The following is an 18,893-nucleotide window of genomic DNA, read 5'->3' on the forward strand; positions in this document are numbered from 1 at the left end:
GTGGTTAACAGGTAGTTTGTGGAGGTGGGGGCGAGTACGTCACAGACAACAGCTGAGCGTGTTGCCTATCTTGTCCAAACACATTAGTGATGTTTGCTCTGGTAATTAATACAGTCCTCTACATATTACTTTGGTGTTATGTTATTTTCGTGACTTGCTTGTTTGATCTGCTTCATAATGTGATACTCCTACTCCGGGGGGAACCTGAAAAAAGTCGGAATAACCGAAGTAAGGAATATCAGTTGCATAACTATTACGTTATACTATTACTATGCAAATAGTCTTCCTTTGACACTATCCGTTGAAGCAAGGACGAAAGAAGTTGTTCTTGCATAATCAAACCTCCGCATCGGTATAAAAAACATTGCTTTCATTATGCACGTCATATAATACTGTACTGAACATTATACCGGGTGGTCCTTCGATCTTCAATGATTTCAACCGCCTCTCAAAAGAATGAATGGTTCATGGTTTGTAAATTTCCAATCCGGCATTTACCTTTGTAACTGAGGGAAACCATGAAAAATCCCAGCAGACTGGACGACCACGGGGCTTGAACCCAGGACCTCCTGAATGTGAGTCTGAAACTTAAGTCTGAGCCACCTCGCTCGGTATTCATTGTTTGTTATCTGAAGTCTGAATCATGGATAAATATATAATAGGATGCGAAACTGCGGTCAGCACCATCTGGATTTGGGAGTTTGAAATAAGGTGATCAGCGCCCAACGTCGTAAGTGGTGAATATTAGAAGTTGGGTACATTACCGAGAGTTCTCTATTTATCCGTTCGAGATATTGCTGTACGGGAGAGTCGAAGATGAAGATGGCGGACTGAAACTTGCTAATAAGTGAACATAAAGTGATACGTGTGTGTATAAGCAGTGTATGTTAAACAGTGATGTTTATGGACGTTGTAAAAATAGTGTTGTTGAATGTATTGTAAAGTAATAGTAATATAATAAATTGAACTATCTAAGTAGTTCTTGCAGACTTTTCAATACCCAAAGAATACAATCCCAATTATCTAACCTTTTGCTTTATTTTTTGTCTCTGTCTGGTTATATTTTAATCGGGTAGTGTAAAACACATCGTCTCTTTTATCTTCCTGTTGGTTCCGGTAAGAATTTTCAGTAGAATATGCTGTGAGGAATAAAACCGTAAATGTTTTATTTTAAATATTATTTAAAAATTATTTTGAATATCGATGAGGGTGGGAGGCAATACTTTCTGCACAGTTTAACATTTTCGTCACCAGGTGCGCTGCTAAATGCATGGAGTAATTACTCTTTTCGCTATTTGGTGCGCTGCTAGATGTAATAACGCCCCTCCCAGAAATAGATGGCAGCAAGATCAATTTCTACAACAGCGCCTATAGTATGTTTTACGGGAAACTCATTAAGTTTCGCATCCTATTATATATTTATCCATGTCTGAATGGTGAAATATGTTACTAGACAGCGGTGTATGCAATGGAGGGGGAAAGGAAAGGGGTGTTTGTTATTATAAGTTACCTTCGTAATATTGTCCACACCTGTGGAGTAACGGTCAGCGCGTCTGGCCGCGAAACCAGGTGGCTCGGGTTCGATTCCCGATCGGGGCAAGTTACCTGGTTGAGGTTTTTTCCGGGGTTTTCCCTCAACCCAAGATGAGCAAATGCTGGGTAACTTTCGGTGCTGGACCCCGGACTCATTTCACCGGCATTATCACCTTCATCTCATTCAGACGCTAAATAACCTAAGCTGTTGATAAAGCGTCGTAAAATAACGTACTAAAATAAAAAAATAAAAAAACCTTTGTAATATTATTTTATAAACATACTGTATAATGTAACCTATACATGTGGTTATGTAACGTAGACTGAAATAAAAATGGTAATATAACGTGATAAATTGAAGGGTTTTTTGAAGAAAAAAAAAACAATCATAGTCCAAAAACATAAATTTTCAGGAGAAACAAAAAACTATCTAGCATGGGTGTTGTTGACACTTCATGTATGAAATTCATCATGTCATTTCTTAAGGTGTTGTAGAAACGTGGGAAAACTGAAGTACATTTATAGCTTAAATTGCCTCATAGAAATACATGTGTGAATGTAGGTAACTGTGGACAATGGTTGTATTAAGAAGAAATACTCTGTTGTGGCTTTTTCTTTATTATATCCTGTTTCTTCTAGTTTCGTTGCTTACGTTTCTTCCATGGGGTTACTTCTGCGCCTAACTAATACAACAATTCAGGTGTCAAAGTATTTCTCTCTGAGGTGGCTTTTGTCCCGTACATAAGCAGTACTGCCAATCTACTACAGTTTAAAATTGTATGACTAAATCTTTCAAGATATGAATGGCATATTTGTAAATGCTGGACAATGACTCTTTTCACAAAAAAAAAGTCTTCGTACTATGGTTGTTTTATGAAAACCACTGAAAATTCCCACTCCTATAACACACGTCTATGGGTTTTTTTTTTTTTTTTTTTTTTTTTTTTCCCCACTAGCAACTAACTCAGTAGATGCCCGCTACAATACGCTCACCACGTGCTTAATATCTCAAATTTGCATTTTTTGGACTATGGCTTTATTTCCAATTATTTTGACCGGTGGTTTTAACAAATTCAGAGACTGATAACTGGGCTTAACACTGCAAGTGACAGGCAAGTCATTTACTAAGCACATAGAAGAAAGATGCTCGGCGGCGATCAAGGCTACGTACGACATAAAGAAGCTCGAAAAGCTCTCCACGACCACAGCCCTGCGCCTCTTCTACATCAAGATCGCTCCAATAGTTAGCTACGCGCTGAAAAAGATATGGGTTCACTTAACCTCAGCAAACCTGAAGAAGCTAGAAGCCGTGAAAGGGTCATACCTAAAAAGAGCTCTTCAAGTGTCAAGAACAATGCAAACGAGGCTGGTATACCTATTAATGGACACGGATTTCTTCGTAAGAGAGCTGATGACGAGCAACGGCCTTCAACCTACACCAGCATATGAGGCCCACGTTAGGGACAGAGAAGAAAAAGCAGCAGCCGTGGACCAGGAATTCCTTCAGACGCCAGCCATGAACACGGAAGAATGGAAGAAGCCTAACTTCGAGCTACGTCACGTCTTCACGAGGACGGCGGCCCACGGGTTCCACCATAGGATCTGTGCCAAACGAGGATACCACTCGGCCTCAGAGCAGTGCATCTGCACCCTCTGTGGGCACAGCTGCAGTCAGTATCATATACTAACCTGCCAAGCAAGCACTGAGACACTGACGTTCTACGCAAAAGAAGGCAACTTTTGAGTAACATGTAACAATGTACACATTGTGTTTAATAAATCTTATTATAACTTGAAAAAAATATTTAAAAATATAACTGTAAGGTTTTCACTGGCATATTTCTTCAGTCTGTGGCTAATATCACATTAATTTGTCGGTCTATTTTTGAGACACCCTGTATAGGGCGTACACTGAGCCAATATAAGGCTAAGTACGAGGATCCGTCCAGGTTCCGGCCAAGCCAAGCCAAGCCACTTCATATAATGAAAAACTAAAATATATTTATTGCAGAATTTATGTTCTTTTTGCTTGGGCCACTACAGCACCCGATGCGTGCGCTCCCCACGGCGCATTGCGAACTGCAGCAGCCAACACGGAGTAATAAATATTCCAGCAGCCGCTCTGTGCGCGCAATCACTGTTCAGCTCCAATGCCGTCATTTGGCGTGTAGTACACACTCCGAACATACTTCCAGGAGTCAAACAAAACCACAAAGAGACACACGGCCAGAAATAACTATCAGTCACTTTCCGCCAACACTTTGTTACCGGGTTTTATTGCTTCACAAGAGGAATTTGGGGTTTTAGTGTGTTCCAGGCCAGCGGTAGTGCGTGAGTTCTGATCCGAGGCTGCGGAGTTCGAATCCCGCTTGGACCAATTAAACGTAACTGGTTTGGTTTTCTCCTAATACAAGGCGAAATTCAGAAAATCCCTGATCAATCCTGGGATTCATCTCACGCAATACCATCCTGCTATCACCCATTCTACTGACGACAGATAACTTTGCAGTTGCAAAGTACAGCAGAACCTCTATTATCCGTGTTAATGAAGGGGATGGACAACGGTTAATCGAAAAAATCGGATAATCCGTACAATGAAAGATTTCGTTATTTCCTCCATGGTCTTGTATTTAACTCGCTAGGTAGTGGAGCAGAAGTTCACTAATTTAAGTCTGGTTGTCAACGACGAGTTTTTAAGGGGAAAGGAAGCCCTTTGTAATGACTGTCTCAGGAAAGATAGGAATAAAGGAGGTCTCATGTTGTAGATTTACATACTTTCTTACACTTTATTCTTGTTTTTTATTAAATCGCGCAGGTGTAACTCCAATCTCGTAATCTGATGCGAGATTGTGAGCCACAGTTTCTCTTTCTCAAACCATTCAATTATTTCCATTTTTTTCTCGATACTTAGCATAATACGTTTTCTCTTAACACCCGTAGAAAACATTTTATATATAAGTTATCCTATTTTAGTACGGCAATTCGAACAGTACAATGCTCTGTGACGATAAAGGCTTGTAATAACACACTCTAGCAAAAACATATGTAGAACCTACTAATATGATGTACAAAACAGTACTTCGTATAGGTTATTTATTTCTGAAAAAGAAAAAAAGGCGAGAAATAGACAGTCGGATAATCCGCCACACGGTTAATAGGGTGACAGATAATCGGGGTTCTACTGTACTGCAGTTTCGTTCCCCAAACTGGGTGACATCCCTGATACAGCGCAGAATTTTATACAGAGAGAAGTGATATAACTCTGCAGATTTCAACAGTTTATTCCTTGAACAGCTGTGAGCAATATGGAATGAAGATAAATTCAAATAAAACGAAGACCATGGTCATAGGAAGAAAAATAAAGCAGGTACGCTTACGAATTCTAAATGAGGCAGTAGAGCAAGTGGACAGCTTCAAATACTTGGGGTGTACTATAAGCAGTAACATGAGCTGCTGCCAGGAAGTCAAAAGGAGGATAGCAATGGCAAAGGAAGCTTTTAATAGAAAAAGGAGCATCTTCTGCGGACCTCTGGAAAAAGAACTAAGAAAAAGACTAGTGAAGTGCTTTGTATGGAGTGTGGCATTGTATGGGGGCAGAAACATGGACATTACGACGAAGTGAAAAGAAGCGAATAGAAGAATTTGAAGTGGTTGTGGAGAAGATACGTATATGGATCATATGAGGAGACAAAGAGTACGGCAGAAAGTACGGTAATAAAGATTGGAGAAAACTGGGCTTGCAGTGAAAGACCCGCTCTTGAATGAATGAATGAATGAATGAATGAATGAATGAATGAATGAATGAATGAATGAATGAATGAATGAATGAATGAAGTGCAACAAAAAATCATAATACCATATATTGTTCTCAAATGAATACTTTCTCAGAAAAAAAAATCCTTTACTCTTCTGTCCACTTTAATTTCGACATTTTGATAGTCAGGCAAAAGACGCCAATCTACGAGTTGTTTTTTATGTACCGACAAGCAACGGATCACTAGCGAATGGGAGCTGATCGCTCGGTTTCTATTGGTTGCGCCTCCTCAGCAACAACTCCTTCGTTTTTTGTTCGTTCGCTGTGTACCTGCCTTTATTCACAGACATAAGTCGTAAATGTTTTCGTAATGCTTGCAATCTCACATCTTACATATTGCCTCCAAGTTCGTTTATAGTTTGGGGTTCATTCCTGTACACTCTATGGTATCTTTTTATTATTATTATTATTATTATTATTATTATTATTATTATTATTATTATTATTACTGGTAACCTATTACAGCTGCTTCCTTCACATACAATTTTAAATTACACAAGAAAGTGCTTAATATCATCTGTTGCTAACGTTTCTTGACAAACCAAGGAACAACTGGATAATACCCACGGCAGACCAATATCGATAGTCGACGCTACTCGCTGGCCACTACTCACCGGGCCGTACCGAGCCGTATCAAACAAAATATAATCGAAATGGTGGTAGTCAAATTCGCGACTATATTCTTAAATAATTCACTCCATTATTCAAGTTCAAGCTTTTACGTAGTACAACGGCGGTTTTTTTGAATGCATTAAAAGAAAATTAAGATGTAATAAGATCATAAACTAGATTATCACAAGGAAATTAACAGGAAAAAAGGTGTGTTTCACGGAATACCATTAAAATGACGGAAAGTAAATTTCCGGTTAATGTTCGCCAAAGCGTAAAGTACGTAATTATGACGGCGTTGCTGTTTTATTTCTGGCCTATAGAAAAATACCTAGCCTTTTACGAAAACAAATTTTAGGGACCATGAAATTATTAACTGCTTTCGTTATAGGCCTATTATTTTTTTATCAATATTACGAATCAAAAACTGTCATATTATATAATTTTAACTACTACATGGACGAATGAAATCAAGCTAAGCTAACCTAACCTAACCAAACTAACCTAACCTAACCAAAGCTAAGCTAAGTTAATCTAACCAAAGCTAACCTAACCTAACCTAACCAAAGCTAACCTAACCTAACCAAACCAAAGCTAAGTTAAGCTAACCTAACCAAAGCTAACCTAACCTACTCGCAATATTTACGCAAATACACTTTGTCGCTAACAGTGGTGCTATCTCTCAATAATGTTCAGAACGAAGGAGGTAGACAGAGAGAGAAAAAAAAGAAATATAGCACAAAACTGTTTTCTCTCGAGACTCTCATCTAAGACACGTAATAAGTCACGTAATCTACTTGCAATATATTTGCGCAAATACACTTTGTAGCTAACACTGGTGCTATCTCTCAGTAATGTTCAGAACGAAGGAGGCGGAGAGAGAGAGAGAGAGAGAGAGAGAGAGAGAGAGAGAGAGAGAAATTTCTCCCGCCAACTACGCCACACACCAACGTCATGTTCTTATGTTGGTGACATTGTGTATTTACTTAAATTTGGTGGTAAACGTAACGGCACGGTTCAAAGTGACCGTGGTAATTCTCCAGTATAGCGCAAACCAATAAAACACACAACTTCCTCTTTTCAATGAGGTAGTTCCAGAATGTGTATACATCAATTTGGGACACTCTGTGTGTATCAATACTAACTTACTAAGGGCCATATTCATAGACATTCTTAGCGCGGGCTTCCGGTGGATGATCAGCGTATCGTATTCATAAACCAGTGTTAGCGATATGATATGATATTATATGAATCCTGTACAAGTAATCAGTCGATAGCCGGGGCTAGTTTAGCACGCTCGTAGCACGGGCTAGCGAAATGTCTATGCATAGCACCCTAAGCTTCTAACACGAGCAGATACTGCAAGAACCTATCAGATATTGGAAACTTACACCTACAGGGACATCATTTTATTTTTACTTCAATTTTTATTGTACCTGAGTTTTTAAATGTACTTCACTCCCACCCCTTCTACTAATGAAGTTTAACCGTCCTCTACACAGAACCAAGACTGCATATACAGTCATAGTAGCCTTACGGTCATAGTAAACAGTACGTTCCAAAAATATGTTCGCGTTTTCCAGTGACGAATGAGCTTTCAATATTGAATCATATTTTCGCACAGGTACTGTCGTCCATTTGCCTACGTCGTATCCCGGTTTCCCCCACCAGCTTTTATTCGCCAGCTAGTGGCTGGGCTGTCTTAGCTCCTTTCTCAGAACATTAATTTCTGTTAGGAATTGGACGTCTACGTAATATTATACAACTGTTTAAAATAACTTAAATAAAAGGGCCTTGTTAAGTAATTAAATGTCACGTGATTTCCTCCCTTTTACGACCCTATGACATAACCACTTGGACGGACAGTAGATAGTATGTCTCAGTAATTTTATCTGTGCGGGTCGGGCAGAAGTGAAGATTGAATTTACAGTACGTAAGGTACTCTTTTATAGAGTAGGTACAGAATTATTTCAACATGAGTTACTAGTACGAAGGACGAAACTAGTAATTGGGATTAGGTACAATAGTCTATAGTGCGATAATATCCACATTAGAACTAAGGCCTGTATCGAAATGAACGGCCACCATTTTCAAAAATGTGTTTAAATATCCATATTATGATTATTTTTCAATTTAACTTCATTCTCTATATTGTACGCTAATGTGCTGTAGACAGTATAATATACACTGCATAATGAATACGTCCACATGGACAGCTCAGTTCGTGAGTAAAAACACTCATTGTTAATACTGTACTGTATTTTGATTAAACAAAAACCTTATGAAAATGATCAAACTCAAAATAGCGATATTTCCTAGTTTACGTAAATGGATGAACTACTTTTCTTCCCTCCTATACCTAGTAAAGTGATTTGTTTGTATATTACGCCGGTATCATCGAACTCCAGTCGTGGAACGGGGTAGCAAACATAGTTGATCCAGAGGTATAGGCAAGTTAATATTAAAAATGTTAGTAAAAATAAAATTATGTCCCTGTATATGTCTATACTTATACAGTATGTCTATAGTTAAGAAAATAACTCTGAAACCCAGACTTCACAGGATACAGAACGGTATCAGGAATGCAAGCAATAGATAACATAGAACAGTTAAAATTGAGAGAGACGAATTTTCTGGAAGCGAGAGTAACCCAGGTCGACAAAACAAATGATGAAGGGACTATAAATTCTGTACATAACAGGCTCTAAGCCCACAGAAAGTAAGATGTGTCAAATGCTTTAGAATTAAAAAATATAAATTTAACATTACCTTCAGTGTTGTTTCATTTTACAACAGTCTTAAGGGTTAAAATACTCCAAGCTGAGCTGTCTTGGCTTGGTTTTAATAGTTATTTATGCACAATTGTTGCATTATTCTTATATATTCTTTCATGTCCAAGGCTTCTAACAGGTTTCCCATGTACATCCATAAATAAGGCAGTTTCATTTCTAAGTGCGAGAAAACGTTCCAGAATTTTTCGACTTCACCACCTTACCTCGGTATGGTAGAGTAAATCCCCATACTGTTAATACCATCAAGCAGTGCCCTGAAGTCCCTGTGATTGAGTCCTTTAGACCTTATGAAATTAATTGTTCGCATAACAACATCCATTACATTGCTAAGGTTCATGTTTTAGCACATAAATATTCCTGGTGCAAAATGCAGTGCACCGGTGCCCCCAAGCGACCTCGATAGGTTCCACCACTGATAGACTGCAGTGTACAAGTGTACTGCCCGCAGTGGAAGCCGTAAGCAGGCCTGTACGCCCTCTCGCGATCTTGACTCGACTTTGCGGAGCCTGGGTTACATCAACAGTGAACAATTTGTCGAATAGTCAAACATTTTATTTGTCACTCAAATCTGCCATAGAAAAAAGTGCTGTTTCTGTATGTCCACCTATATGACCCATTCCAAAAATTTAGAAGCTAGATTATCTCGGGAAAATGGTATGCTCCTGTTTCAGCTTCCTCGTCATAATACTCATAGGCCCAGCCTTTAGATGTTTCTATTTTCAAACCATTTCAGACAGCTATATCATGAAGCAGTTTTAGGTGGATTCGAGGTAATCGTGGAGAAAAGGTGACGCAGTTTACAGTCGAAACTGCCTGGTGAAGCACATGGCAAACGTGTAACAAAAAGAAAACGCATTCAGGAAGTTTAAATGTTAGGTAATTTATGCTTCATTTTTTCAATTTCATTTGAAGATACGTTACTCTCTTTCATAAATCTCAATAAACTTGTAATTTGCATTTATTACATTATTCATATTAAATACTTTTCAATATGTTCAATATTAAAAGCTTTCCTTCATCCCGTTCCCTGCAGTTAAAGAGGTGCGATTTAAGAAACCGCAGGTGCTATTTTGGAAACTAGTTGCACCACTGACAAGTGTTTCGAAAATGTCATTGTAATTAAAAAATATTAAGTCAAATTCAAGAATTCCTTTTTACATGAAAGGTAAATGTTCTGGGAATGTATCTCTGTAAAGGAATGCAGAAAATAAAAACTGTTTTGTTCAATAAAAATTACAAATGCTAAAGTGGTGCGATATAGGCAACCTTGCCCATTTTATTCACCGTTGTCCGGTGCTCCTAGTTATAACAAACCCAGAAAAGCAAAAAGGGTTAAATTAAGTGCAAAATAAATATTTTTTCCCTAGACGTGTGAACCAGGCGCTGCCCGACGTGGACTTGTACAAATTCACGCTACAGGAGATCCGTCATTTTTGTGTCTGGCCTGAGGCTGTACTTTTTATGGAGAATTACCTGAAATGGAAACTTGTTTTACAGTAACGGCTATTGTAGATAGCTTCATAGTAGCCTATATGACGCTTATGCCAAAATGGGTGAAGGGGTGCAACCGTAAGAAATTTCGACGCTATTCAGCGATGGACCAGAAATTTCAATACGAAAATTCTCCCCATTTTCAACGCACATTGTAACCGCTGAGAATAAGATTGATTAACATGTTGTTTATCGTAATTATTGTTAAATGGTGTTGTTTAGTCAACTGTCCGAAGACAGGTTTGAACCTCATAAGTCACACCAATAAATAGGGCTAGGATTTTGATGAAATTGCATCTTTTTTCTAGTAAGCCAGAAACATAGCCGCTTTAGTATTTATATGTTATGTGATAAACTGAGTGTTTTAAGACATATTTGTTTGGGCATTTGCTTGCATTTTCTGTCTCTTACAACTCATAAGAGCATTTTTTGTTATATTCGGCCATTTTTGGGGGATTTTCATTTAATTTTGGCCATAAATCCCCCATTATTAATCTCAAATATTATTTATTTCCTTTGATATTTTCTCTACATATTTTTTGAATTAATACCCATTATTTTGTATATTATCTTAATCCTTTTTCTACACAAATATTGTCATTTTAACGTAGTACACCCCCACGTAATGGATCAGTCCAACCACCCCTTCAATATAGACTCCTCTATACCTGCTAGTTCCGGATAAGAGTGGCCTTGTGGTGGACTACATGGAAACTACATCAGGTCAAATAATTAATTAAAGTGTACTACTTAGAAAAATTATGTAAAATTAAATAAACTTGATGTTGGTACTAGAATTTAATTGAATTACTTAGTGTAAATATTAATATTCCTACTAAGCCAATTATGTAAGATCAATTTTTAGGGCATTTTTGAAAGATTTTTAGGTCATAAGTGCATTTTTAGGACATTTTTTTCATTATTTATAGGTCATCAATATCCTAGCCCTACCAATAAGGCATCACTCATGAGGCAGCTAAGCCAGGAGATCATGGGGTAGGGTGGCCAGTTCCGTTCCTCCTCCGTTGCATACATCGCCGACTAGCTACATATTACACTAATCAGACTTCAGATTATACAAACAATTGTTCTTCTTCTTTGACGTCCACACCTGTGGAATAACGGTCAGCACGTCTGGCCGCGAAACCAGGTGGCCCGGGTTCGAATCCCGGTCGGGGCAAGTTACCTGATTGAGGTTTTTTCCGGGGTTTTCCCTCAACCCAATACGAGCAAATGCTGGGTAACTTTAGGTGCTGGGCCTCGGACTCATTTCACCGGCATTATCACCTTCATTTCATTCAGCCGCTAAATAACCTAGATGTTGATACAGCGTCGTAAAATAATCCAATGAAATAAAAAAAATTCTTCTTTGACACATATCGTCAAGTGAGATATAACACAGATTTACCACGTTTTGGCGCTTTACATGACGAAGGGTCATTTTGAATGACTTTTTCATGCTCTCTGCAAAAATTAAATCCGTTTTCGTCAAATATCTACAGTTTTTATGTACCAGTAATTCCTTAAGTGCGCTATATTTAAATTTCGGGCGTGTATTGTATTGTATTGTTTTGTATTTATTAACATTCCATGGTGTTCATACATTGCTTACAACTAGAATATGAAACAAGTCAAAAAACTTAATACTATTATAAAGTCTTAATTTATAGTCACAGTCTAGATGAAATATATACAGACGAGATTTACAATATAGTCTACTAGTACAACACAAAGTTTTAGTATCAATTTCATGAAGCGTTATTGAATGTCATGAATTCACCTACAGAATAGAAGGCGTGAGAAATTAGGTACTTCTTTAATTTGGCCCTAAATAATCTTATGTTTTGAGTTTCATTTTTTTATATCGATAGGGAGGCTATTAAAAATTTTTACTGCCATATAACGCACTCCTTTTTGATAGCACGATAGACTTGCCGATGGAGTATGAAAGTCATTTTTTGACGTGTATTTATGCTATGAAGTGTTGAATTAGTTACAAAGTTTTCACGATTACATACGAGGAAGACTATTAATGAAAAGATATACTGACAAGCCGTGGGCATTATTTGTAGTTTTTTGAAAATAGTCCTACACGATTCCCTAGATTTGGCACCTACTATTATTCTAATTACTCTTTTTTGTAATAGAAATATATTGTTACTATCTGTGGAATTTCCCCAGAATATTATTCCAAAACTCATTACCGAGTGGAAGTATGCAAAGTATATTGTTTTTAAGGTATTGATACTTACTATTTTTTGCATAGATCTAATAGCAAAACATGCTGAATTTAGTTTGGGGGTAATTTCTTTAATATGATTTTTCCAATTTAACACATTATTGATTTTTAAGCCAAGAAATTTGGTGTTGTTGTTTCTAATAGGGATCTATTGTCAATTATTGCGCTAGAAATTTGATAGGTTGAAGGGTGATCTTATACCGCAATCGATATAATCTATAAAGTGGTTGAACACGATCGACTTGAAACAATCGATACTTCTCGAGTTGTCTAGAAGTACACAGAAGCATTACAAACATATGATAGTAATTTGAATAAGATGAATACTTTGAAAATTTAATGACCCTTGAAGAACGACTGGTTTGGACAGGATTTAAGAATGTGGTTGACAATTTCTTAGGGAATAGGAAACACCCAGATTTCAAAAACATTGTGGAAAATATGTTGGTCGCTATCAAAAATTTAGAATGCAATATGAGCATTAAAATCCATTTCCTTCATAGCCGTCTTGTCTTCTTCCCTGGTTGCCTTGGAGATTACAGCGAAGAACAGAAGAAAGGGTTCATCAAGACATGAAATAAATAGAAAAGCGCTATCAAGACAGGTGGGATGAAGTGATGATGGCTAGGGACCGGATTTTTATGTAATATTAAGTTGTGAAATATGTACATATTTATGTAAGAAAAATAAGCTGAATATGTACCAAAATATGTTAAATCATGAAAATATTTAATATCAATATCTGGCAGGTATAGGATAGGTAAGACTCTCCAGTTGTGATTTCATAGAGCACCCGACTTTTTTACCGCACACTTGACACATTACTATTTTTCCATCTGTAGTGAAAGCTTCGTCCATCGCAATCCATGATTTTATTTTTGTCGTTAGGGTTGAAGATACAGGGGCCATTTTAGTTAGTTAAAAGCAGTAGATAAACTCACTTGCACTTTATAGGTATTGTAAGTACTAAAACTAGAGAACTGAGTGAAATGAATGACACAACAGTACTGCAAGCACTGTTTCGCTTTACTGGATTAGGAGAAAATAAGAGGAGATGTGGGACACATGCATTTTAACTGCTCCCTGTAAAAAACAAAGTACCTTTTAAACCTCAAACTATAGGTTTTTACAAACTGTTGTTTGAAAAGTGACATTCCTGTCTCATTCAGAAGGGTAAGATTATTCCAGCCGAGAACCATACTTTCTAATTGCTCGGAAAATCCTATTTCCGTATAGGTCTACTAAATTTAAAGTAAAGAGGTCAAGCAATAACCTGTGAAAATCTATTTATTTTAATCTTTCAACATATTTCCAGTTTGTTCCTTTACTCCAGCTTCTTTTCAAAATTCGGCTACTTTATTGCGGCTCATGTCAGACTTGACACGGGTTTTCCCTGGAAGGATTAGGTAAGGTTGCAAATTGCATGAGAACAGCTTGTTAAGACGTGTGCAGAACAATTATATCCCTTCTTGGGTAAGTAAAAAAAGTTTTTTTTTTTTAATCCGTGTAAGTTATTTCAAATATTGTAAACTTCCCCAGCAGAAGTTTTTTTCTTTCCTTTTAGTGAAGTAGAAATGAATAAAATCCCTAAATATGTAGATTTACGTAATACCAAGCCATAATATGTAATGTGTGGTAAATATGTAAAAATATGTAATATCAAATTTTAATATATTAATGGTAATTACAAGATTCGCAAAGATTTGTTATTTATATACGGTTAGGTTGAAAGGAATATAATATGTAATTACATAAAAATCCGGTCCCTAGTGATGGCTGATTACTGTTGATCTGTGAAAAGAGCCAATGTAGATCTGGAACATAGAAGACAATCTCGAAGACAGAACGTCCAGATGAAGAGGAAGCGGTATTGAAAAATGAAGTGTCTACATGAGATATGGAATGAGTTGAACCTAAATTGTGAATATGAACAAGATGGTGCTGTTTGATTTTGTTTACTGTTTGTTTATCTGGAAGAGTAATACCACATAGCCGTTTGTCGCTGGGAAGTAATTGCTTGCTCTTTGGTGCAAGGGGCACTATATCAAGATTTTGTATTAATTTCTTTCATCGTTTCCATATCGATCTTTTGGAACTTCAAGATATAGCCATTAATGTTTTAAGACATTCCTTGTTAATTGTAAATAACCATCTGTACAGTTCTATATATGAAAAATAAATTATTCATGTCGAGGATAGCTGCCCCCCAAAAATAAAATAAAATAAAATAAAAATAGAATTAAAATTTTTAATAGAATATTGTTGATCTACAATTAATTTAGGTGCTGTTACCGCTCGGTACCCTTTTTTAAGGGCAGCTATCCTTTTTGGATTCTTCTCTCTAGGCCTAATTTTCAAAGATTACTTGATTTAGCCTATGAACTTAAATGTGTTAATATTGTATGAATGAAGCTAAAAATAAGGCAATTCTTCAAATCATTATAAAAATAATTGCCATATGTGAGAGGTAAAATCTGACTTCAGATCCTTCAACAGAAGTCAACAGTTAATCAAAATCAACCTTCGATATTAAAAGCCTTGAACCAAAATTTAATTTCACAACCCTGTGTTATAGATGTACATATCAGCCAGAATCTGTCAGAGGTATTGTTAAATGTACTAATTAGTACTTTTATGCATAATTCCATAAAGTATATTTGCATATAAATTCTGATTACAGTAACAATAATAAAATCAATTTGTGTTATGATACAAATAAGATAAATTGATATTTATTAACCAGCTTCTACACGTAGCATGAATTTCCATCACACCTTCTTTTATGTAATATCGATACCATTTCTCACAGATCTCCAGATGTTTGTACTCGAGGGCATTCTGAACGAACAATGATCTCCGTGGAAGTTTCTAGTTAATTCTACGGTTAAACCAGCGTTGAGGGACTTCCGCCGATTTTGGAATAGACACCGACCCACTTAGGTTAATTTCAATTAAGAAACACGCCAAACGAATTATCTTTCCACCAAAAACGGATGCTCCCTGGACCAAATAATCGTATTTTATAATTATTTGAATACAACAGAAGCCAAGTCTTGCTAAAATCGACGGAAATCCCTCAACGCTCGTTTCACCATTAGAAAATGCGGCTAGACTAGCGTTGAGGTAGTTCCCTTCGCACTCCGCTTATATACCTTGCATATACGAATCAGAGACAGGTTATGTTTAGTTAGTTCAGGTTCTTGTTATGCCTTGCATATACGATTAACTGCATCTCCAAAAAAAAACCCTTTATAAATTCAACGATTTTGACTTCCGAAATCACCAGAACTGCCTCAGCGTTAGTCCCACCTAACATTCACACAATCACTGTGATTGTGTTTCCTAAAAAAATTGTAACTGTGATCCTTTGATGAGGATCGTCTAAAAACCGGACGGCAAACAAGTTATATCATAAACAACACCGGCTCCTCCCCTAATGCTACACCGATTTCACATCCTTGCCCCACCCAATCCACAGGAAGTCATCATGAACGCAATAAGCGACGTTCTAAACCAGACAACTCTATACTGGACCCGCAAAAAAAAAAAATTACAAGTTGACAAATTGAAAATTCTTGAGCAACGCGTTACTAAAACATCGCCATCCTAAAGGACTCTAGTTCTAATGGCGTAAGTGCGCAATCCAAAGAAACTATTAATAAACGGGGGAATGCACCTCCCATTCCAATCGCCTTCATGTTCCTCCGAAACGAGTTTGTGCATCCAACTCCAATCGTGTGGGAGGTAACTATTTTACATGTCTTGTGAATAAAAATGTTGTTTAGGCTGCCGATGTACTAACATATTGCTGTTAGCACTTCGATTGTTAAACGTAAATTACTCATCGCTTTCCACATGCAATTCACAAATCGAGGTCAATCAACAATAACTAAATATACAAGCGATCCTTAACAATATAATTTAGGCCTAGCTGCATTATTGCCATCTGAACGAACTGCTACAAATTGTAAAATATAGTTATGTGGACTGTGAATATGTAAGTACGGTACGATATAAGTCGTAATAGTATACTTCAAAATATCTATTTCTACCCTGAAGAATCACGAATTTTTTTTTATTGCTAATATGTGCTAGTACAAAACCCGTCAGGTTACACAACTTATAGCTCGCACTGTCCCCATATTCAGGTCAACTCCAAGTTACAAACGAGAGAATGAAAATCAATGGTTTGACAGATACAACGATTATTTTTTAGCGCTGCAAGTTTGATTACAGCAAATGAAAGACTGTGGAACAAAAATCGATGGCTGGCCTTGACTTGACTAGGGGAAGAAGCATGGCTACCAATGTAAATGCAATTTAAACATGTAAATTAACGTTAAGCGTACCTCGACATAACTGTAAACTCCTCTTGAAACCAGAAGAACACAAATGCACGCCCAAAATCTGGATAGTTCAATCATTTCGGATAAGTTTTTACCCGTGAAAACACGCCACACCCGCCACTACACTGTATCACCAACTTCTCCTCATCAGAACTGCGGCTAGCTGTGATGGCGGACGCACAACAAATGGAATCCTGCTGCCAGCTTCCGCGCAACGCTCTTGCGCATATGCTCGCAGCCATCTTGGCGGTACCCTTAAAACGATATGGGAGAATTATTGCGAGCAGTTAAAAATTAACAAGAAAAAATTAATAATAAAAATATTAAAGCAGGGCATGATATCAAGTGAGGCGTACTGTTCGTAAAATATTTTAATGTATTTTTTGACTATAAATTTTGAGCATCTGGCCATGGAAATGTGCCAATAAGGAAGACCAAATCGTTAAAACAGTGTTCCCATTTGACTCGGTCTGTATCGAGCAACGTGCAGTAGCATTTTCACATTATAATTTTTGTCACAAATGTATGCTTCCAATAACTATCATTTAGGATACAAACTAAATATAGCGTTAATAATAATATAATAAACAGATGATGAAAGAAAAAAAAAGAACTGCAAAACAGACAAATCTGTCCATAAGTCATCGATCGCATTTTAAAACGTCATGTCTCTTGATGACGCACATACCAGCAAACAATGCCCATTTTCATTCAATTGTTTTATTTATTTCAGCAATGTGACTATGGATAATACAACAGGATAGGGAGTATGGTGAATATTCCTGCATAGAAGCCTATTACGCGACCAAAATTGGTAGATAGGCTATACACGTTCGGTTCTCGCTTAAAGAAGTGGAATTTCCATTGTTTTTGTCGTGTTGTTTCTGAAACGATGGCCTTGTTTCATGTTGATAGGCATAGCTGCAAAATTAGTTTTTATATGTGCGGTCTTAAATTATTATTATTATTATTATTATTATTATTATTATTATTATTATTATTATGCTTGTAGTTTAGTCATCCATTTTATCCCGTCCATTCATTGTCATTATTGTCGTTGTATTATAATCTTGTATATCTTTGTAATTCTATTTTATATGATTCCATTCTTCATTTATGATTCCATTATTTCATTTGTAATTATCACTTTAATTAATTGTCATTAATTTAATTATTTCTTCGTACTTTTATTGTAAATTATTGCTAATTTTTTTGTTATATTGCTTGTGCTGAACTGTAATTGGCCTCTGGCTGTTGTACAGCACATTAAATATAAGTAAATAAATAAATAAAATAAATAAATAAATTATTATTATTATTATTATTATTATTATTATTATTATTATTATTAAATTTTATCCGTACTTGAAATGCGGGTGCAATCTGATTCAATATAATATTTTCATTTCAGCATAGTTTTCGACGTAGTTCCATATAATATTTTGCATCATAATTTGGGAAACATCCGTATTTCTGTAAGATGCGTACACTGATTTAAAAACGCAAGGCGATGGATCGATGAAAATAGTGAAAAAAAAAAATGAAAATTTTGTTGATTATTAAAAAAATATAATTTAACGATTCACTTTTCAAAATCTGTAGATTGTTCACTCCTATGTTACTTAAGCCCCAATATACAAGGACCTGGGCAGTTTTAAGTTGAGTACATAATTTTAAAACTCGTGTATCTCGTTAAATATTAGTCCTATCAAAATTTTGCACAGAAAAAACTTATCGGAAATCATTTTTAAATAAACTTTTGTTATGTAACATTTTTCATAAAAATCAATACTAAGCGAGATATTTCGATTTATTTATTTCAGGCACTACATAATCCCCCTTTTTAAATAAAGTATTTTAAATGCCATATAGCTTAAAATCTAAGTTAGAACAAACTTAATGTATATTTCAATTCAGCCATTATCGCGTGGAAAGGTAACAAAGATCCAGATAGACAGACAGACATACAAACAAAAATTTAAAAAAAAAGCGATTTTTGGTCTCAGAATGGTTAATTATACATATTGACACTAATAATTTTTTTAAAAGCGAAAATTACAAGAAAAATT

General features: G+C 36.3%; 1 protein-coding gene across 1 annotated transcript in view; it reads right to left on the reverse strand.

Moving 5' to 3' along the window:
• Appl (amyloid-beta-like protein) overlaps window positions 1-17,030 on the reverse strand; it is a 592,304-nt gene extending 575,274 nt beyond the window's left edge. The window contains exon 1 of the mRNA XM_069825724.1: window positions 16,828-17,030. Within this exon, the coding sequence (XP_069681825.1) occupies window positions 16,828-16,902 (75 nt within the window). The 5' untranslated portion in view covers window positions 16,903-17,030. The remainder of the gene's footprint in view (window positions 1-16,827) is intronic.
• Window positions 17,031-18,893: the final 1,863 nt, after the last annotated feature.

The sequence above is a fragment of the Periplaneta americana genome, chromosome 1 (genome assembly GCF_040183065.1).
Source record: "Periplaneta americana isolate PAMFEO1 chromosome 1, P.americana_PAMFEO1_priV1, whole genome shotgun sequence".
Taxonomy (NCBI): domain Eukaryota; kingdom Metazoa; phylum Arthropoda; class Insecta; order Blattodea; family Blattidae; genus Periplaneta; species Periplaneta americana.